This window comes from Anopheles nili, chromosome 3, assembly GCF_943737925.1.
Source record: "Anopheles nili chromosome 3, idAnoNiliSN_F5_01, whole genome shotgun sequence".
In the NCBI taxonomy this organism is placed as follows: domain Eukaryota; kingdom Metazoa; phylum Arthropoda; class Insecta; order Diptera; family Culicidae; genus Anopheles; species Anopheles nili.
The window spans coordinates 46769212-46792275 of record NC_071292.1 but is presented as its reverse complement, the minus strand read 5'-3'; the positions used below and the strand labels follow the sequence as shown (position 1 = coordinate 46792275).

General features: G+C 47.5%; 1 protein-coding gene across 1 annotated transcript in view; it reads right to left on the bottom strand.

The window, feature by feature from the left end:
- Nucleotides 1–23064, bottom strand: part of LOC128724452 (pikachurin) — a 99168-nt gene that overhangs the window by 62748 nt on the left and 13356 nt on the right. Inside the window, exon 2 of the mRNA XM_053818177.1 lies at nt 301–417. Coding sequence (XP_053674152.1) covers nt 301–417 — 117 coding nt within the window. The remainder of the gene's footprint in view (nt 1–300; nt 418–23064) is intronic.

The window sequence follows — 23064 nt, the reverse complement described above, 5'->3', positions numbered from 1 at the left end:
ACTGGCTGGATTACATGCGATTTGAACCGTTCCGAGCGTGCGCTTCGTCCACGCCACCAGATGGCTTCACGTCTACAAGTGGCCGAGCTTTTAAAAGCAATCAGCCCAGGCGGGATTTTGGGTGGGAATGTTAAATCACTCCCGCCAGGAAGGGGGACTGGTTTTGGCTAATTTGGCTCACGGAAAAACAGCCGTCCACGACTCCATTTTCGTTCCCAGCCCAGGTTGGCTAGGAAAGGTTGGTGCTGATGGTGGGGGTGGTGGTGATCGAGGTCGCGAAAGGACAGGGGGACGACTTACCTTGGCAACTATAGCCATTTTTGTTCAGCTCGAATCCCTCCGAGCAGTCGCACTCGTACATGCCATCGTGCAGCTCGTAGCACAATTGCTCACAAGGACTCCCGTGGCCACAACGTCCTGAAAACACAAATGAACGGATGATTACGTATGAGCGATGACAGAAGGGGTTGGAAAAGGGGCAACGGGACCACGGCAAGGGTGGCTGCTCCGTTTGGTAGGCTTGCGTGCGATGACATGCGGGGGTGAAAGTGATATGGTGTGTGGAGCGCGATGGAAAACAGGAATAGGGGGAGATGAATTCAATGCATGTAATGGTGACAGGCGGATCGATGGTGGGTGAAGGGTATGGTGGGAGAACAAAGCGAAAGGGGAAACCATGACTGTCGAAAGGGTTGCCGCTGTGTTGGGTCACGTGTTTTGTTTGGGGTTTTGCAAGGGCGCGAGTAAGAAAAAGAAGAGCATGATTATGAAACCATACAAGATGGAGATGAAATCCTACCTGGTTTTCAACCGTCATGATAATGGGACTAGAGCTTTTTTTGTTTATAATAGTGCACGCTCACTGCTGCGTTGGCAAAATGCGGGCGGAAGTTTTCGAAAATACAGCACGGCGCATTTTAATCATTTCCAACGGCACAAGGGAAGTTAGAAATGACGGCTAAAAGCTCGCTTGAATTGAGCTGTGTTTCTAGTGAAACTCGTTGCTATACTTTACGGCCAGCGATAGACATATAATTAACAAGAGCAGCGAAAACAACTCTATCAAAAGGTCTACGGCGTAGAATGTTTTAAACTGCATCGAAACCGATTTTCTCTTTGAAAGCACAGAAAAGCGCACAGTTCGTCAGGCTATCAGTCAGTTTTAAAATACGTGGAAAATACTGTTGTTTTCATTTTTAATTTTGAATCATCCCAAAGTTGGCGTTGGAATAAAGGGTGTTTCGTTAATTCGAATGTGTTTTCGAATGTGCAATGCTGGGAAATTCGCAGAAGAAAACGTGTGATCTATGAAATGGGATGTATTTTGATTGCATACTGGCAGGCGTTTATCGTTGAAAATCATCCCATTTTATTTCATTAGGTTATTTATCGCATGTAAATGTGGGTTTTAATGCGCAAACGAAATGTGTGAGAGCAAATGGTTTAAATATTCGTAACGAAGCCAGCAGCGAACGAGAGAATTCCAAGAAACCCTACGGCCAATTGCCCAATCATATCGATCAGCATGACAAGTGCACAATGAAAGCTGTGCATGCAGCCACAACACATCCCAAAGTTGATTAGCTCTCAAAGACTACACGAAAAAGCTAATCAATGGGAATGGCAAATGGAACACGGCTACTCGCTAAATAGTCACGTGCCAACGGCATGACGATACAGCTCGCACAAACTAAGTTTCATTACGTTCCATGTTAGTGCTTGAACACCAATCACGCCCGGCTCGTTCGACAATAGCACGAGCATATGCACCACCGAGATTAAAAAACATCACCCCGGAAAGGGCATGGGAGCGAGAGAGAGAGAGAGAGAGAGAGAGTTCGAACGAGTGCAAAAGCGTATCGTTTTCTCGCTTTATCGGCACCATTTACCCAATCATCATGGTTACAATTTTCCAACTTTTCCGCTTCGCGCGTCAGCATGCGATGCGAGCTGCGCAGCTTCGGCAAACAAGGCACGGGTAACGAATGAATAAAATAAAAAAGGAGAAGAGGCAAAAGAAGAAAGAAAAAAAAGCATCCCACTCAACAACCGACGCTCTTTGCACGCTCGCTAGCATCCGGCACCACCGTCGAGCGAGGAACCATTTTTCCTTCGCAGGAAAGGCCGGAAACATTGAGGAAAGGCACTTGTCACCGGTATCCTCTTGGGTGCATCCGAAAAGGCACCGGCACCGGCACCGGCACCGTAGCGGTAGCAAAGACAATGAAAGGCAGACGGAAAACGCCATTAGTTTCATATTACTTCCTCGGTGTCAGTGGTTGAGTTATAAAATTTAATCAAAAACTTGTTGATATGCAATTAGCTGTCTTCGCTCGGTCGGCGGACGGTTGGCAGGTTTTTGCCGGCACAAGCACACATTTCGGGAAAAAGCCCGCAAGCCACGGGGACCCTGGGTGGCCACCGTGTGTCTAGGCGTTACAGTTTCCGATGCATTGTGGGTGGTGAGCATAATGTGGAGCAGAGAGTGACGTACGATTATGACGCCAACGACCGATGGTGGCACGTAAACTTGAGCATCACATCGTGTCTCGGTGCAGGGCGTCGTCGTTAATGAGCCGTTGGGAATGGAATAATGCAATGGTCGTTCATTGTATTCTCTTTGTTGCGAGTGTTGTAGTAAGAAAAATATGGTAAAAATGCTTCAACGAGCCTCAAATGCAGGAGAAATTTCATGTTTTTCTAAGTACTAAAATCTACTTTAAAAAACGGTTCAAACTTATAGAAATATAGCTCTTCTGTTGACAGACTAATACACTTTCGACCATATAGAAGACATCAATATTGAATACAACATGTTCGTAAATTTAAGCTAAAGGTGCTGCCATCTTCGACAATGCGGAGGTTCTTCAAGAAAATTCCAGGAAAATGCTAACACTTGGAGTGTTTTTAGACACGTTTTTTCTCCTCGTCGAAAAAAAAACGCACCAAAAGTCACGATGCTATTCCGTAGCGAGTGGCTTCACCTTGGGAACACCTCCTCCATCACGGCTCAATCCGTCAGTAAACACCTTTCCAGCCTTTCTCCGCAAAAAGAAAACGTAAGCAGCGAGTGAGAGCGAGTGAGAGCGAGTGAGTGGATGATAGAGAGAAAAGCAACATTTGTCATCCTGCCAGGGCCAACGGGTCCTTCCCAATAGCCAAAGGACACCGGGGAAAGATTAATGCTCCCACCGAAGACGTCGAATATTTCGAGCATTGACAAATCGACGACCTTAATTTCGGTAGACCTCCACCGAGCAAAGGAGCAGACGACAAAAAGCAGCCCACTAAGCGCAAGGATATTGGTATGTGCATTTTTTTTTCTCTTCTTTTGCGCTACTCTTCCATTCTTCGGTTCCACACCGACGGCAGGGGGTGAGAAAACAAATTGATTTCCCGATTCAAGCGTACCGTAATGGTGTTTGTCATTATTTGACGATTATTGGACGCTAGGCATTTGTAAGCGAACACTGTTTCCCGCAGTGTGCGTGGTGGGAATTCATCAGAATAATTGTCACTCACATCGCGCAAAAAGGTGATCCGTTCGTGTTAAATAATGTGTTGCTGTTCAGCGGCCGTGAGCAGGTAAGAAGATAAGGCAATATAACATCTCTCCAGTTTCAACAAAAACCTGCAAAAACTAAGACGTGATGTGTGAGCTATCGCCTTCATTTCGAGCCACACAAAAGACTCCACCGGCGCTCGGAACGTTCATCACCTTTCGCACCTTTTTATTAAGACACAAAACTGCGTCGCCTTTATTAAGACGGCGAACGTTTGCCCTTAAGATTTCCACCCCCTAGGGACGAGTTATTGAGGGTCCTTTTTTCTTTTGCTTTGTTTCAAATAATCATGAATGCTTTAAAGAAAGCACAAAACACACGTACGCGAAGCAAAGGACGTAAGGATTTGCGCCCGTTTTTTTCTGTCTGTGTGTGTGTGTGTGCATGATTTGCTCCACTTTCCCGCGAGAAAGTCACTTCAGTTACTGTTCCAGAGGGTCGCCTCCCACACTTCCCTGCCGTTACATTTCTGCTTCGCTTTTTAAGATATTAAGCAAACATTTGCCTCCATCCTTTTACCGAACCGCAGCGCTTGATTCGAACGTGTACGTGGGTTGATCCTTCGGCACCGGTGAATCCCGCCTAGCACGGCTCAGCTCGCCCGTGTTTTCCTCCCCCCCCCCAGCGCAGCATAATTCATCCATAATTCAAAGCCATCCGCTCGCTCTTCTCTCCCAGGTTCACCAGGACTCAGCGATCCTTCCCAGGCACACGCGGTTCCTCCTTTGCTCACTTACCGAGTGGCTGTGCCCGTGATTCGTCCGCCAAGTGGGCGAAATGAAGGGAGCCATATCCGTTTGCCTTTTACCGCACAGCCATGGTGGAAGTCGGTGTCTTTTAGATTTGGAGCTTTCACACACACACATGTTCCCGGTGGCTTCTTCCCGGTTCCTTGCTTAAGCAACCTTGTTTAGGTCAACTAGTGATGAAGAGCTTTTCCAACTGCTCGCGAGCTCACGAGGTACCACACATGGCGAAAGGATGACATTTTGTAGGCGTGTGTGTGTGTGTGTGCCTCCCACTCTCCCAGGTGGAGATCCCACACACGTGAAACACACAAACACGCGAAGCGGTGACCGAGAATGAGGATACTGTTTCATGCATCTTTCACGTCAACCATCCCCAAAGTCAGTAGGGGCCACCACACTGCCGGGACCAAACGAAATCATAGAGCCATATGCACATAAATCATCATTCGCAGTGTGTGTGTTTTTTTTCCCGTTCCTTACGTTCCCTTCTTTTCGTCAATCCGCCTCGCGTGCACACGATCACCGTAAGGACACGTACGAATGGTGCCGGGAACGCTCACGAGCAGTGTGTTTAGTGTTTCCCGCCGGTGAAAGGCACCCCCACTAGCAAAAAGGGGGAATCCTATTAGTGTTGCGAGTTTGCTGGCTTTCTTTCTTTTTTTTTGTTGCTGGTAACTCACGCGACACCCACGCCGCGCGCTAGGAACGGCGCGAACGAAAAGAAGCTTTTCATGAGCGAAGGTCCTATTTGAATGCAAAAGCAGCCAGTCTCACTTGACTTGACTGTGTGGAGCGTGCAAAAAACGAGCCGCAACACCGAGACAAAACCCGTGAAGTAACAACTACCAACGGGGCTCAAGGACACCACGCTTAATTGTGGCACGATCCCGCCGCCGTTCGTATGCTTTATGGGTTTTTTCCTTATCTCGCACCGCTAAATAAAACGCCGGTGACCTTTCGGGGGGAGGTTTTTTTTCCCGCGCGGCACCGCTCGGGGATCATCAAGCAGGGCAGATCTGTGCCGGTGGTGGAATTACCCTTCTATTTATCATGATGCTATCGTTCACGGGCTGGTGGAACCGTACGGGAGAATGGAAAAACAAGCTTCAGCTGAAAATGCCCGTGCATGAGCCATGTTTTTTAGCCATGCGCTGACACTGGTGGGTGAGCAAAAGGCGAGAAAAATATTTCTACATCGAAAGATCCCAGTATCGAAGGCTCGCAGCTTCATCCTCTCGGGGGGTGTTTAAAGGTTTTGGAGGGAGGGAGAAAAAAAACACACACACACCCCAGTGAAAAGCGGAAAAATCGAACGGCTCTAGCGGGAACGTTTCCTGCCTGGGTTGCGTTCCTTCGGAGAAGTAAGCGCTTTTCCTGGCAGCTCACCCACCATCCCGACGGTCCGGATGATCATTATGAATAAATAAATGTTAAGCACCGAAAATTGCATTAAATATTAAGCCCACGAAGCCCGCGGGTGCTGTGCGCGCGGGTGCTGTGCGATACTCTTTTTTCTTCTTCTTCTTCTTGCTTTCTCCTTCCCCGGAAAGCTACAAAACATTCACGCGAGCAGATAAGGGATCAGCTTCCGGTGAGTGGAACCGCGCTAAAACCCAACTGACGGCGCGAGCGCGAAAGGAGAGAAGAAGAAGAAAAAAACACACGCGAACGTAAGCCAGCAAGAGCCAACCGGAAAGCGAAGGCTACAAATAGTATACCTTTTTGGTTGGTTTATCGTTCACGGTTGGGGTGTCGGTTGTCCTTACCAAGGGGACCCTCTTCGCGGAACGCCAGATTGATGCTAATGCTGCTGTTCTCGCTGCCAACGACGACAACGAGGGCGACGATGGTGATGAGGACACCGACGCGAAGGGACCCGGACACGCGAAAAAAGGGGACACCCCAAAAAATCATAAACCAGCGTATCATTTGATCGCTTGCAAGATGCGATAAACCCTCTAATTGAACATGTTGCCTGCGAGCGCCGGGAAAATAAGTACGCCAGCGGTGAAAGCGGAAACCCGGGCCCAGCCAGTGTGGTGAGAGAGAGAGAGAGAGAGTGAAAAAAAGAAGACATGATTTCACTGTGGTAATACGTAATGATGTTGGGTATAAAGTATCGAGATCGTGGGCTCGAAAAAAAAGGGAGAGCATAAATTTGATAAAAAAAAACCCACCCCAGTTTGTTTATTTTGCATACCATAGGCATTTTCGCCATTTGCCGGCAGGTAAGTCTTTTGGCATTTTTTTCCACCCCGACGACGAGAATGTATTACATCCAAGCAGGCCGACAATGTACGATACATTCGACATTATTTTCCAAAGCGTTGTGAAAGCTCGATGTCGTTTTTTTTGCAGGAGCTTTTCCATCGGCTTTAAAGCTTTCGCCCAGCCTACTCTACGTTCATTAGCCATCAACCAGCGCAAATGGGCACTATGATGGTGAATTGGTCTATTAAAATTAATTATGAACTCGTTCGGTGAGCGATTTCAGGCTGCAATGGCAATGGCGCTCTGTTTAAGTGCTTTATTACAATTCAAATTACCAGGCAGTGCTCGACGTATGCTTCGGTTTGCATTCGTAATTACGCGTAGGGAGCTCGGGCAGCAAAAAATAGAGGACACTTTATTGCAAATGACAAATTTTTATAGCGATTATTTGCCATTTTCCACGTGTGGTGCATCGTTGGTTTTGCGAATGTGTTTTGCTGTAGCGCAATTTGTTCGGTTGAGTTTAATTATTCTAATTTATCGTACTAACTGAAACTGAAACTACGTATAACAAAGAAAATTTCCCAACAAATTTGTTACTCAACAATAACGTAGACTAAAAAACACATAGATAAGGGTTTTTTTTTCTTTTGATTATATCCTTCGAAGGACCTTTAAACCTCTCAATTTAGATACAGTACACCGTTGTGGAACACTCCGCGGCACCTCGAGACACAATTGATTTCCATCCACGGTAGATTTCATCTAACGCACCAAAACATCACCCTCTCTCAGCCCGAACTCGGTGGAAAGATAAATAAAACATCTAAAATAATACTTCCGATCCCGAAGTGAACCAACAAGCGCGAAAAAATCCCTCAATTCGCTCGTCCTTTCCGTGCGCCCAGCCAGCGAAAAAGCGCGGCTTTGTTATTCATAGGATACCGCAGAAATGTTTTCTAATTTGCCTTCAAATCCGCTGTAAAGCATCCCGACCCAGCTCAGGGAATGCGATCACACACACACGCGTGTCACCCGGCGTAATCCGGCCGTGTGCTTCATTCGGAACAACCGTGGAGAGTCCTCGGCACGGCATTACGAGTCTCCTTTCCGTGCCCTCGATTTCCAGTTCCAGCTTCCTTTTTTTTTTTTCTTTCTCCCCTATTCCGCGGATTGACATTTGAACCACAGCCGCCTCAAGCGAGTTTCCCTTTTCGGTGGAAGTGTTTACCACGTCTCCACTTGAACTCGACCTCGCTTTCTTGCCGCGCGCGTGTGTTGTTCGTTCTGCTCGCCGTGTTGAAGGGGAAAAAGAAAAGAAGCATTAAAAAAAAAACAAGCACCAACTCAAGCCCTTTCCAAGACGGGCGGCCATGTTGCGCAACGTTGCGCCCACGCACACAGTCACCGTCGGGTTGGAATGGAGCGAAAGCATTACCATAGATCAAAGGGGAGCTCATGAATACGAAGGGATATGTAAAGGACTCGCCACCGCTCGGTATTCGGCCCCTTTGGGGGTCGCCTCATCTTGCCGTCGTTTCCCCCTTTGGCCGGTCGCTTATTGTTCCTGGGGACCTCTTTTTCGTGCTTTGCGATTCCCTCCAGCAGGAGCTGATTTCAGTGCGGGGCGATGAAGCGTAACGAACGATGTGTCAAGCACTTCCGGCACGGAAAGGCCACCCTTCGGGTGGAGCGAGTAGAAGGCCACCTTCCTCGCTAGCCGGTTTCGTAATTTAACAAGTGCCGTAATTGAGCTGACTCGCCGGCATCGGCACGATACACGCTACGCCCGTTGGGATCACGGTGTGGGATTGATTTCGTGCTCTGCCAGAACGCCTTTTCTCGGTGCTTGATGCACGGCTTTTGTTTACGGCGAGCTGATAAAGGATTTAAAGGACGAAAGAGAGAGAGGGAGCGAGACAGAAAAAACTCATCGCCATCGGAGCACCGAGAATCTGTCACGAACAGGCTGGACTTCATATTTCAACCTCAAACCCACGGCAAACTGACTGACGGCTGCGTGAGTCCTGCGTACGCATTGCCGAGTTGACTGTGTGAATCGCGTACGAAATGGCACACTTTTGTGGCGCGTTCGACGATGCCATTATGCACCGGTAATGCATGATGCAGTTGGTTTGTTGGTTGACTGGCTCTATTTTTTTCTTCGTTTGCTCCCCACTTTGTGTTTGTGGGAAGCTTTTTTGTGGTGGGAAAAGCATGGAAAATTCAACGCGCACGTCCTCGCACCACCGTGAAAGTTTAATCCTTCTGCAAGCTGTCAAAAGCTGCGCCACGATGAATAGGCCGGCCCGAAGGAGCATCGTATCTTGAGGCCACTTTATCAAACCCTCAAACCCTGTTAGGGGAGCGAGCTAGCTCCACACGAGCGTGAAAGAGAGAGAGGGAGAGAGAGCGAAAGAAAAATGGCGTTCCACTAGCCCGACAAACGGCTTGTGACAGACGGCGACAACGGCCAACGGCCCAGTGGAAAGCCAAACTTTCATCCCGCATCGACGCATCGCAGGAGTCGTCCTTTCGTCGTTGTCCCGATTCAATATTTAGACGCAGCCCGTTTGTGCCCGATTGCAAGCTGCACGAGCTGTCCGCTCGGCTGCTTGGCAAATAAAAACGGCAGCATGACAGCATAACACAATGCCAGGACACACGGTGCAGGCGCACAGCTGGACCCGGGGCGCCACTTTCCGGCTCGAGCTGGGAACCGCTCGATTTCCAGCCATTTCCTTCGCAAACTTGGTGGATTATTTATTTTGTGCTTTCCTCCGCGCGTTGGCGTGTGCACGCTCGTTGCGGAAGCGGACTGGGCTTAGGAAAAATAGCCTCGCCTGCGACAGATGTGCGGATCGTTACATCGTCGTATCGTCGGCGGCCTATCGGCGTCCCGTGCATAAGTGAGTCTTGCGCGACCAGAAGTGGGCATCCTTTTTGGCATCGGTACGATGCGGTAACTTGCTTTTTATTTCTTGCGTTCACTCTTGTGTGTGTGTGTTTTTTTTTTCTCTCTCTCGTCTGTGCTTCTTACACTCCCCATCCATACGCTCCCGGGGGCTTCCTGGGGCCTGGTGTGTTCCAGTTCCAGTCGGTTATCGCATCTTCTGGCAAGGATTCGCTCAAGCTCCGGTTGGCTGAGTGCTTGGTGCATGCGGTGGCGATGCAATCAGGACGGCATCACGTGCAGTATTATTGTACCCGTGCCGTAGTACTAACACTGGCAGTACGCGTGATGGCATGCCCCAACCGGACGTGCTCGTGGGTTTCATTAGCTCGCGCTGGAGCATCATAAGTCGGTCGAGCTTTCGAACTGGTACGAACCTTCGAGATGCTGCCGTCGTGGCTTCGATAACGATTACGTGAGCGTAAGAAAAACATCAGTTAAAAATGGATCAAATATCGACATATGTTTAATTGACGAATTAATCGTTAAATAAGCTGTTCGTTGAATGATTGAATGATAATGGGAGCCAAAAATAATGAAGTAAATTTCCTTTTGGTAAAATGTCCCCTAAAATAGTGTCAAAAATTAGTTGCATGCTCCATGTAAATTGGTTTCATTTTAAATAAGCTAATTGAGATCCGACGATTGATATATGAAGAATATTTGGTAGGAATATGGTTCCTGTCATGATGAATATGTCAAACAATCACTGCTCTCATCAGCTTCTTTTAAGATAAATATTTCAAAAGGATGCTGGAATCTAGTCACAAACCCTGTCATTTGAAATTGATATCAAATCATAGTAATCTAGAGATAAGTATTTGATGAATAATGGGATGAATTTGGGAACCGTTTTGAAAGAATCTGTAAAGTTATTGACTCTTCGATGTATTAAACTTTAATTCCTACAATAAGTGTAGAAAACTAGTTTCAAAATAGCTAGAAATAAATATTTAAAGCCGATTATGGAATTTATATAATCGTTTTTTAGATTGTACACAATTGGATGAAATCAATGAAAAAAATCACGTTATAGAGCTTTTTATATGTTTTCCGTTCTGTAACTCCCTAATAGTTTTGAAAAAACTCGTCGCAAGACGTATAGAAGTGATTTAGAATTAAATATAAAAAAAATTGCATTTGGTGTAAAATTTGATACAATTTTGCCACCTTTTAAATGTGTCCAGTAATTGAGCATTTTAATAGTTTCCTTTTCTTTAACTTTCTTAAAGTTGTGCAGAAAAATAAATCATTTGCTATAGAAATTTGATCCTTAAAATCAGCGGCTAGATATTTAAGGGCATAAATGCACAAAACTAAACAAACAATATTTTTTTTTAATTTTCTTGACTGTAACTCTCACAAAAATTATAAAAAGTATTTGAAAAACACATAGAAATGGATATTACAATCAAATCAAATCATCGTTTGAATAGTTTTATGAAATTATGCCGCATCTCATCAAGCTTTACATCAGCTTGTTTTTCTATAACTGCCCGAATGTGCAATCGACATATGGTTTAAAATGCGTTAAAACTACACACGATATCCTTTTTGATAACCTTAAGCAAAAGTATTCACAAAACGCGTCCAATGAGCTTAGAATTGAAGCCAACAGCGAAGAACTAATACCGGCACAATCATGGCCCTGCGCGTGCGCTAAACCGTTACATCAGCGCCTTTTTTTCTGCGCAAGGCCTCTTTACCCTATCCAAATGCACCGCCGCCCGGACCAAATGGTACGAAATTATTTTATTATGGTAGATAAATTTCAACACATTCACCGGAAACGCGCTTGGGGGCCCCAGCAAACGCTGCGGCCTGCCAACCCACCGTACCAAACCGTTCGTTAATCAAGCACGTGCCTCGGAGGGCAAGAAATTTCCCACCCAAAAAGGTTCACCATCTGGTCAGCGAGGAACTTTTTCCCGGGTGCCTGGACAACCGGCCCGGCACAGGTTCCAGGGTTCGCCCCGGTTCCAGCTGTAACTACGTCTTAACTTTTATGGCGTGTACGTGTATCGGCCAAAGTTCCGTCCCCCGGTAGAAGTGGGACGAACACCGACCGCTGAAATCAAACCCGGTTGTTCGGATGACTTATTATTTCTGTCCCAAGCCGGACCGGGCACCGATCCACGTTTCAGCGACGACCCGATGCACGTCTTTCCCGGGTGGCTTGTGGTGTTTGGTGCTCTCCCGCTGGAACCACGTATCGTAAAATCCGATGTCCCATCGAAACCGGCTAACGTTCGTCGCAACAGTCGTAAACCCGGGCAATGAGCAAAGCACCCGGTCAAGGACTCGAGTGGGGCGTGATGCAGGGACACCGACATGCCCGAGCCCGTCATTTCCAGTGACCGATTGGTGTGTCATCTCGGGTGGAGGGGTTTTCTATCTATCTTCCCGGCGAAAAATCGGAAAATCAGACGTCATACCAAAGCGTCCGTTTCCATTTCCGGAACCATCGGCACTCGACTCGACTGGCGGTCGAAATGAGTCGGTTGGCTTTGCGCGTCGCCGGATTAGGATGTTTTCATCTCAATTCTTCGCTCGAGCTCGAGTGACCTCGCCCACACATGCGACAAACCTGTGTGTGCTGTGTGGGAGATCTCGAGATACCCGTGAATGGGGCGACTTCCGGTGGAATGCTCAAGGAAGGCGTAGTGTTGGAGTAAAAAAAAAAAACAAACGAACAAGCAACGAACTGGAATGCACGGAAGCTGGCGCATGAAAAATGTATCGTTCGTGGTCACCTGGCTCCTGGTGCTTGCGTACGTGTGTGGGTGTGTGTGAGATGAAGACAACCCCAAAAGGATGACGAGCCCATTCGGGCAATCCTGCTGAGGTCACATTTTCCGCTGGGATTCACCTCGATACGCCAAATTGGCACGCCGGGCCGGACCACGTCGGTCGGGTTTTTGGGTTATTTCGGAGGTTTTTTTTTGTTGGGAAATTATGAGCAACGATAGCACGACATGGATCTGGCAATGGACGTCCGGTTGCGCTAGTTTATTCCTGGAAACATTCCCGAACGCCGAATGGCGATTGATCGCACGAGTCGATGAGTTGTGGCCCTTTGCCCCAAAAGAAAAAAGGAAAACAGGCACGAGTACGAAGCAAACAGTCGTGATTTGATTGAGTTATCTGTGGCCGAATGCATGAAGCAATCCCGGGCAGCCACAGGGGAACGAGTTCCAGCCATCGCAACGCCCAGGAGTCCATTTAATGAGGTGGATATGAAACACTTCCGTTCACCTGTGCAGAGGGTGCTTGCAGTAGGCCATGAATGTGTCGGGATTAAATGAAAAGAGCCCGTTTTGAGCCTCCCATGCACACATACATCCAAACAACGTGTGTGTGGCAGGTGCATACGATACCATTTTATCACCTCCCGACGGGCCATTTCGGGCTTTCATCTGTAAATGAACAACAAAACGGGGGGTTTCGGATCTCTTCCGGTGTCCTGTCTCATTCAGGATACGGGGAATAAATCTTGGCCTGTAATTACACGGGGCCCTGCACCGGAAACCGTGAGTGGGTGCTTGGTGTTATTGAATCCACCCCCACAACCATGTAGCAAAGGTGCAGTCTCTTCGTTTGATCTTTCTCTTTTCTCCTCGAGCAACCCTGGGGCTTGTAAAACAGCCTGGTTGCAAACAACTTCCTCACATTGCTGCGTGCGTGCGATGCGTGATCTTTGATGAAATGGAAACAAACATCTCGGCAGTATTTGCTGGACGGTTTTCCGACGTTTCGATGTTGGTGTTGGTTTGCCGGGGATCTGAAGTACCCACAAGGAAAAAAGGGTGGCGCCCACCAAACCGCAACCAAAGCGTATTACATCTCGATGCCGCGCTAATGAATGGCCATTCGCAATCAACTGGTGGTGGGATGTTTTTGGGGCGTGTGGGTCGAGCTTTGCGATTAACCCCCCATCACGTCGTGTGCCACTCAAACCCGGGGGGTTAAAGGTCAGCGGGATCAGGTCGTAGCGTTAATAAACCATAAATCAACCCGGAAAAGGACGGCTGCACGATAATTTAATCGTGGCAGTATGATCTTTTTTTTTGCACACGTGTGTGTGTGGGGGTGGTGGATTTCCCTAATTTTTCCCCCATTCGCGCACGGATTGGATTGAGTTAAATGTTGCCGCTACAAATAAGGCTAATGAACCGATTAACTTGTACCGATTTAACTTTGCAATTAAATACCATCGGGTTCCCCGTTGTCCGTGGTGAGCTGGTGCATCGATACGGTTGTCTGTTGCAGCTTACCTATTAGGCAGGAAGAAGCGGAATAATAAGGAAAGTTCATTAGACACGAGAAAGGTTCGGCGATGTTCATTTAAAATGGAGCTTTTTTTAAGCCGCTTAAAGTGTGTTGGATATTGAAAACAAAAAATGAAAAGCTTATGAGTCGAAGCGAAGCTTAATCGCACATAGAAGGGGTGTTTGTTGCCCAGCCACATTTGAAAATCGCTCTCTTTCTCTCTCTCTCTCTCTCTCTCTCTCTCTCGGAACCTACTCGCAAATACATATTCCATTGTTATAAGAAACACTCCACTGCAGCTCATATCGAAAGCAATCGAACGCGGCAGCTGAAAATTCCTCCCCTAGCATATGGAAATTCAAACAAAATGGCGCCACGCTTCCGATTGCCGGCGCGAGACCGCTCCGGTGAAGGATTCTAGTCCTGTTTCCTCACCAAATCAGCTGCCGGAGCGTTGATTGCACAGGAAGATAAACAGAATCAGCCAAATCGTGCAGCAACTCGCACGAGAAAAAAAAAAAGAGGGAACGCTCTCGAGAAAAGTTGCAATCAATGTTGGCTTCCTCGAAAATCAGCGAAAACAACACGCAGAACTAAAGCAAAAAAACAAACAAAAAGAAAAGCCAAATCACCGAACAGTGCGGATGCAAACGGCTCGAGGGTGCCCACTTCAGGGAAACGGTTTCCGTTTGCTACCGCAGGGACGTTCGATTTGAGCCAAACGAAGGTGTCCTTTCGAGCCGCAGGGGGAAGCATCCGTTCTCCGACACGCGCGATGGAGCCACAATTCATCGATCGTCCTTCGAGAAGGAGCCTTTCTTTGGGCTAATACGCTTATACGAGAAAAGGAGCTGGTTCGCAAGAAAATTCGTAGACAATAAAAAAAATGGCCAGGACGAAAAGCTTTCTTAGGAACTCATTTACAAAAGCACAACGAAATGTTCGTGTGTATGTGTACGTGCTTTGAGCGGATTATGGCTCCATCGCTACCGCAATCGAGCGCAATGCGTTTGCAATTTAATTCCACGTGCGTTCGAATGTCCTTACGAAAGCTCGCGTCCTCGCGTCCTGCGCTATCTCGGTTTACCACGACCGATTCCGGGCTCGCCGGTTTGATTTTCCCCTTTTCTATTTTTGCCCAATGCAACAAAACAACACACACACACACACACACACACACACAATTCTCACCCGGTGCTCGTGGGGGTTAATTGTTTTCTGCATTTTCAATTTCCGCCCACGTACCTCTCGCCAAATCGGGTCCGATCATTAACTTCGCGCACGTACACCCTTCACGGTGGTGTTGGGAGTCTCTCTCGCAAGGATACGGTACAATTAAACAATTTAAAATATTTCTTTGAAAAAAAAAAAAAAGCTACACCACCTTGTTCCATGCGTCCAGTGGCTTGTGATATCTTCGTTTCTGCCGTGGCAGAGGCAGCATAAAACACACACAACCCAACGTAGCGAGCTTCTTTGTGTGTTCTAGCGCCGGGGCTCATGCACCGTTTAGCCGGCAGGATACGTGCCCAAGCGAACGAGCACAGCGTCACGCCACAGGAAGCTCACCCGATCCTTTCGGTTGCCGAGCTTCACGTATGCGAGCAAGGACCTCCACTTCGCCACTGGATGAGGAGCGAGGGCGTGAGTGCGTGCATGGGGGTGGAATCGGAAGAAAATTGAGTTTTCAGAATATCATTATTATGTTTACGTATTCTGTGCACCTTGATGCTTGGGCGCATAGCGCGAGGTCACGGACACGGGGTTGGCCCCTGTGTGCCCCGTTGTAAGCATGTGTTAGTGTGCCTCTTCATCCTCCTTGGAATACCCGTGGTGGTGTAACGTGCTGGTGAGAAGCGAGCAGCGAGGCAGCATAAGCATAAGTCCTTCCCGGGGAGCTCCGTGCACTATGTGCCGTGGTTGCGAGTGGCTCAAAATGGATGCAGCTGCTGCCGGGGAAAAAACCGCAAGCATTCGCATTCTTTGTGAGGGGTTTAATTATGCGCTGGTTGGTTTTATCGCAAGTCGAACCGGGGGCGATGTTGCTGTTCGCTCATTGCGCATGCTGTGGAGGTTGGCATGATTTGTGATACGATTTTTTAGTAGCCTTTTGGGCAGTAGTTTATTGCACACTTCATGGGGGACTATTTTCTTAAGAAGTTGAGAACCAAATCAATTATTTAAACAACACTTTATATTACATTTGGGAGAGGATCAAGAAGTTTAGGCTTTGAGGATACTTTTAAAGGTCAATTCAAACCCATTATCTTATAAATTTCAACTTCAGTTCTTTTGTCAAAAATACTAGAAGTGAAGAGGGACAAGTCGAAACAAATGATGGATTCATAGACAACAATTTGAAATTTATAGAATACTCGAGTATATTTGCACTCGAATAATACAGCTCACGTGTAATTATATCGAATAAATTTTCATTTGAGTTGTATAATTATTTATCTATCATTGATTCTTTATTTTAATTGATGATACTTAATTTAACTCCTCATGATTGTGACATGGTTAAACGCACGAATACTTTAACTTACACGACGTCTTAATAACGCACCAGAATCCTTTCTCGCGCTTGTGCGCATTAGCAATCCCTGAACCAATTGCGATGCTTTTCCAACACTGTGCCGGTTCGTTCGTACCGGTTTCCGAAAAGCAACGCCAAGAAGCCAAAAGATATGATGCTGGATGCCGTGACACCGTGAATCCTTGGGCCACTCTCGACCAAAACTCCCGCCATTCTCGTTCGTCCGGAATGTGAGCACACAAGATGTGTGTGTGTGTGTGTGTGGCCTTCGAAGGATTCAGGTGAGTGTGCCCGACCCCGTTCGTCGGGCGAGCACCCGTAAGAAACGAACCCAACCGTAACCGAAGGGACCGTAACACCTTGAGGACTGCCGCTTTCCAGCGGTATGCGCGACACAGGAGCCAGCTCCTGAAGAACGGGACGCCCGCAAGGTAGCACAACTAACCAAAGAAAGCGCACGGCACACGGGGTCTCAAACGGGCTCAATGCTTCACCGGGCAACAGCGAAATTGCATCGCATGCAGCGGAGTAATAAAAAATCAACATTATCGTTCCAGGATTATAAAAATAATTTCCCACAACGACTAGCCGGGCTGGGGCGATCGATCGGACCGTCTTGGGGGTCCTTTCGTGGGGCAGACCTTTGCTTTTTAAGAAAAAAAAAGAAGAAGAAAAAAGGTCAAAGCTTGTCGACTCCAAAAGGCTAGACGCGCGCGTGTGTGTGTTTGAAGTTTCCCACTCACGTTCCAAAAACCGGGGGGGCGAGTCCAAGACAACCCGGTGGAATGCTCAAAATGTCCACCGTACCGTAGTCTGAAGGACCTTCCCGGCAGGTCGAGTCGCGTTGCAGGATTTTCAAAACGATGAAGCAATCCTCCTACGGTGCCGAGCGTTCATTCGAGACACTGCACCGTGACACATTGCCTTCCTTACAGGATATTGCTCTATTTTCGCTTTATGTGTTTTCTTTAAAATCTAATTTCTTCTTACGGCTCACTTGGGAGCTTGCGCGAGCGCGCGCGCGCTGCTTCTCGCTGTGTCCCGGCGTTGTCCCATTCCATGACCATGTTTCGTTTGATTCCGTGGTTCTTCGTCGTTGAACATCCGCTAGGATGGGGTTCTACAAACGCCCGGTAAGGTCCGATGGGTGGTGGCCAATCGTTGGGTTGGTGGAAAAAATAAATTTCCCCGGCACTGTCGTTCTGTGGAAGTGGCTCTAATTTTTTTTCCCCTTTAAACAAAACCTTTTTCTTCCGTAATGTGGTGGCAATTTAAAATTTATTAACCACGATCCGTTGCATCGATAGAAAAGCGAACCGCAAGCCCGTCTCACGATGCATCGTTACAAACTTGAAGTCGAGATCTTAATTTTTCAAAATGTTCCCCCAAAATTCCATAGCTTTGATGTGCTTCCAGCGGCTTCAGACCGCATAATAACCGTACACCACCTTCCACAAATGCTTGCAACGCTTTAAAACGAACGAAAACCACACCTTTTCGGGTTTTTTTAGTCGCTCCGAAAATTATCCAACTAGGTTACGAGACACCCCACCCCATCATCGCGTGAGAAAGCGCTTATTCAATTATTTGGTGTTTCGTTTTGTTTTTTTTTATCTCCGCTTCGCTTAACCAATTGATGGTGCCACCGTTGCGACCATCTTTACAAGATCCCTTCAGGCAAGTATTTAGTGAGCCACTGGTGTTATTTCTCTCCAAGGGCTTTCTTCCAAAGGCTTTTCTTTTTACTTCTTCTTCTTCTGCTCATCGCCAACGGTACCATGCGATGGAAAAGCGTCGGAATGCAATAGTTCTCGCCATAATTGAGCGAGATTTTATGAACACTTTGGCGTGTGTATAGTATAGTTCGGAGCGTTACGTTCGCTTCGCTCGAAAGAAAGCCATTCGCGAAGTTGCCAACCGTGCTCGTCGAGGGTGAGGTGATAAAATTCGAATGAACATCAAGCAAACGGGCTTGGCTGTCGAGCACTCGAGGTTGCAATGGCATCGGCGAAACCGCAACCGATTGCGATGTGGGGAGTCGTTAATGGAAGATGCAACTTTCATTGGCCTGTGGTGGGTGATGGCAGACAATCAAACTGAGTGGGTGATTGGGCTCAAGGGAAGCTAGCAAGCCACCAATAAAATATTAACAATCGCTGTGCTCGTTTAAAAAAAAAACGATTGATTGAGATTTAGAGATGGGGCTTGCAGAAACGCAGTGTTTGCTTAAATTGTACAATTTTTAACAATACTTCTTCTCTTTTACTGGGCTCGCTCACAATTGAACACGTCGTAATGACATGCATGGCCTACCTTGCTATGTTTAACCAAGGCTTTCATGACTTTTTTTATTACTTGTAGCTGGATAGTCAGTCCTGCGTATGAAGAGGCTCAAACGAGATTCGATCCCGATACTTTCGCGTGTTTATGCCGCACGCTAACGCTTCGGCTATCGAGCTCCCCAATAATAGCTTTATCAACACTATTTGCATTCAATTTCCCATTTCCAGCACGACTATCATTTGCTCGATGTTGAAAAAGCAATATGCCAGCAAATAAAAAAACCACAAATGTCTTGAAAAAAGTGCACGAATCAAAACATCTCCAACGACACCTACAAACGGGAACTGGCATCAAAATAAATCACTGTGCAAGTGCAATTTAAATCGAACCCACCGTGTCCGGGGGTCCCCGTTTCGAAAAAGCCTCCCCAAGGCTCTAAAAGCCGCTGCACCGCCGAAGGGTGTAAAAGTGTAAAAGTGTCAGGGCAAACAAGCTGCAGCTCACCGTACCACAAGATAAATCAATACGAAGCCAAGCTGCAACGCCAGCGCGTCCTATCGATTTTCCGTTCCACCGTATTCGAAGCGATCTTGTTTGCCATTTCTCTTGTCGGTCTGTTTACCTGCTTTTCCTTTCTTTTTTTTTTGCTCTTTCAGTCTCGTCGTCTTCCGCCTTTTTTTCCCCGCGATTTATGTAATCCCTGTCCCATCAACCTGCCCCGCTAGGGGGGAACCACGCATTCGTGTGCGCTTTTGTGATATTAAAGAGGGCGAACAGAAAAAAAGTGGTACCCATCGTCGAAGGGATGAGTTTCATTACAAAATCGAACCCTTTGCCCTCCAACCGGACGCCAGCACGAACGCTAGCACCGTTAGCAAATCATTGCATTCTGAAGATGCTTTCCACCAGCGAGGGTGGTTCGATACGAACCCCAATCGAACCACCCCTAAACGCTATCGTCTCAGTGTCGGAGGCCCGCGCTAGTTTTGCTGTTGTGTAATCTTTTTCTGCCCTCGTCGGTTGCAATCCATTATTTTCACCCCCCACACTGAAAGGTTGCTGTTATTTCTGTCTCTCTCGTTCGTTCTCATCGTCGGAACGTTCGGAAACGTTAGCAGTGCGGAATTGAAGGCGCGCCATTTTCCCGATTCCAGCCACTCCAGCCAGATCCTAGATCGGACCGGCGGAGAGCTTCACTTTACTTCGCCAGTAAATCTCAATTTGCTCGCCAACCAGGCCGCCGGTGGACGGAAAACAGAAGGACGAATACCGGGCGTTCGGCCACATCGAAAAAGGAGCGGTTGGAGCCCTGAAATTCCGCCGGGAACGATCTGCTCGCACGTTCGGTTGGTTGGAGCGGGTGAAAGAAATCCCCCTTTAACGGGAAAAGCGACAAGAAAAGCGGTAGGAAAACCAACACACAAAAAAAAGGCAGCACAACCACACCCACACCACCCGTTTGGGCCGGGGAAAATAGATGAGATTATTTCCTTCCGATGCGCATCGAGCAATGGGGGCTGATGAATGCGTCCTGGAAGAAAGTGTTCCTACGAGTGTTCCGGAATTCCAGGCTAGATGAGTTGGTTGTCGGGGAAAGCGACACGAAAAAAAATAAACCGAAACATCCCCCGGTCAGGGGTTGCTTTGTGTGGGTGTCTGGGTGTGTGTTTGTTAGTCCCAAACGATGGTGGAAAATTTCGGAGTAAGGTAATGTTTTGTCCCCTTTCGGGAGAAAAAAAAACTATCCCTCGAGCGAGGGGTTTGGTCTCAAATGTTTCCCAATTTCCACCATCAGCATCATCGTAGCACCACCGCGTGAAGGAAAACGAACGCTACCGTGCGGTTCGTATTTTCTTTTACGATCCATTTCCCATTACCCCTGCCTGGGTGTGAAGGTGGAAGACGAATTTTTCCGAACAATAATTCCCCGGCCTTTATCGCTCGCCGGGAGCCCGGATTGGGGATTTCCGTGGCTGTCTGCGAGAGAGCTAGAGCAAAGTATCGCCATTATTTCGGCTAGTAATCAAATGCTGATTGCATTCATCTATAAGGATGCCGTCGTCGAGTTGTCGTCGGGAGGCGAACTGCGGGCCACCACTGCTGGCCATCCTGACTGGGAAGCGGCGCCTGAAGGACCTCTCAATTCGGTTACCGACGGGTGGAAAAACTCCATCGCCATCGTGGCCCGGGTTTTCCGGCCAGTCCGAATGGCACTACTTTCCGTACTGCGCGGGATCGCCCGTGGTTGTGGCCGAAACGAGAGTAGTAATTAATTTTCACTACACCCGAAGCATTGGGTACCGTGGGGCTTTTACACTCTAGCCCTAATGTTCTTCTCTTCTTTTGGTTCTTCTTTTTTTGTCTCCCTTCGCTTTGTGGGGCAATAAATTTTTACGTTTTACTGCTACTGACTGTTTTACTTATTCATGGTGCGAGTCGCTTTGCAGCGAGTTGCTTTCAGCGGTGGTTGTGTTTTTGTTTTTTCGCTTCTTCTTTTACTTTCACCCCCAACTAGCCGCGTGAGCGTGATGTGGGGAAATATCACTAGCCACCACCACAGCACGTGTTTAAATATGCATTAAAAGACCGGACTCTCGTTTAACGCTTGCAGCGAACGCGAGCATAAGCAATGGTAAATGTGTCTCACTGGGGAACATTCTTTCGTTGAGCTATCAGACTTCGGCATTACCACCGTGAGTGCCAAGCGTTTATTTAAGGAAATTTTCACGTTTAGGAAATCAAGCGTTTCTTGCTGATATGTCATAGTCACCGGCTCTAATTCTTTGCGTTCGTCGTTTGGGATGAACTTTTGGCTTTCTTTACGTTCATTCGTATTTCTGTTTGGCCATAAAATGATTTTTGAGAATGATATTTGTTCGAAATATTCAAAAACTGAATACTAAAATCAAGCGTTTTTGCCGACATAGCATCTTGGCAAATTTACCGTCACCCTTTTCTTTCGGTGACACGACACTCGAGGTGTTAAAACGTCAGTCGGAATCCATCTCAAACAAGAGCACGTCGGCCGGCCAGTTTCGAATTCGGCCTGTCATGTAATTTAATTTGTTTGCTTACACTCTCTTTCTTTTTTTTTTGGGTCTGGCTCCGTCTTTGAGTTTTTTTTTTGGGTCTGGCTCTGTCTTAAAGCTTGGCTCCGTCGTTAGTTTTTTTTATCATTTTCTTTCGAGGGTGAATATTTCCTCATCGAGTCCGTCTAACGCTACTCATTACTCTGCTCACCACCCACGAAAAACACCCCACCAATCGACGGGTGCCGCTACGAACAGGCACAAAATGAAACACTAATTGCATAAACACAACTGCTCTTTGTTTCGTTTGGTGCGAACCTTGTGACAGGGGACCGTTCTGTGGAGCTGCCGTTTGGCTTATTTAAATTTAATAAAAACACTCCGCTATTTTAAGGACACGCCACGCAGTCGGGCTGGCACGTGGCAGCTGGGAACTGGGAGCAAGCAAAATAAAGCCTCCTCGTCAATTAGCGTGAGCGTGGGAAAAACTCAAACTCCCACACGTCTATGGGTGATGTGAACAAGGCCCCGCAGGGAATCTTGAGTCGAGATTTGCACCCTCTCGGAGCGTCGTCGTTGTGTCGGTCGCCTTTCGAGTGGTTTTGTACGCAGTCCTGGAAAGGAGAGCAATAAACGAGCGGGCTTTTTTTTGTTGGTTTTTTGCAGCACAAAACAACCCTCCACGTAGGAGAGAAATCAGTACCGGAAAATCACACGCGCGCCTCCTGATGGAGGCGTTGCAAAGTGCAAGCGGTGATTTCGGAAGGAGTTGGGAACTTTTTTGTCAGGCAGGCAATTGAGTGTGAGTGGCTTGAAAATAAATAAACAGGTGGCTCTCGAGCATTATTAAACACGTCGTTATGGTTTGCACAAAACAAAAATGTATCCATGTAAATGTTAATTAATCAACGAAGCAGCACGAAATGGAAACTCTCAGAAAGGTGCTCCGTTTTTTTTTTGGCTATCGCTTTCGAAACGGAGCATGAATTTGTAATGACCATTAGCATGGTGCTATTGGTGCAGGGCGACCCAACCTCCAATCCGTCATCTAGCTGGAAGCTGATCCTCATCACCAAAGCTCATTACAGCGTGCTCGTGGCGCTCGGTGATGAAATAAAATCAAATAATAATCCCACCGGACAATGGCACCATGAACGCGCCGGTGCAGTGAATAAAACGCAAACGGACTCCCGCCGGTGTGTGTGTGTGTGTGTAAAAAAAACCCCGGAGGCCATTAACATCGATCGATGTTATCTGCAGTGCACTCACGCTCAAATGCACGGGCGTGATGAGCGTGATCGCGATAGAGCAACGAGCCGCCACTCGAGGGACACCGGCTTTCACGGCGTTTTTTTTTTCTTCTTTCCGGTGGCCGAAAACGCGCGACTTGCTGACTGCCGGAAAACCCGGATAAGGACCGTTGTCAAACGGACGCAACTCTCCCCGCAGAAAACGCACTTCTTGTCGTGGG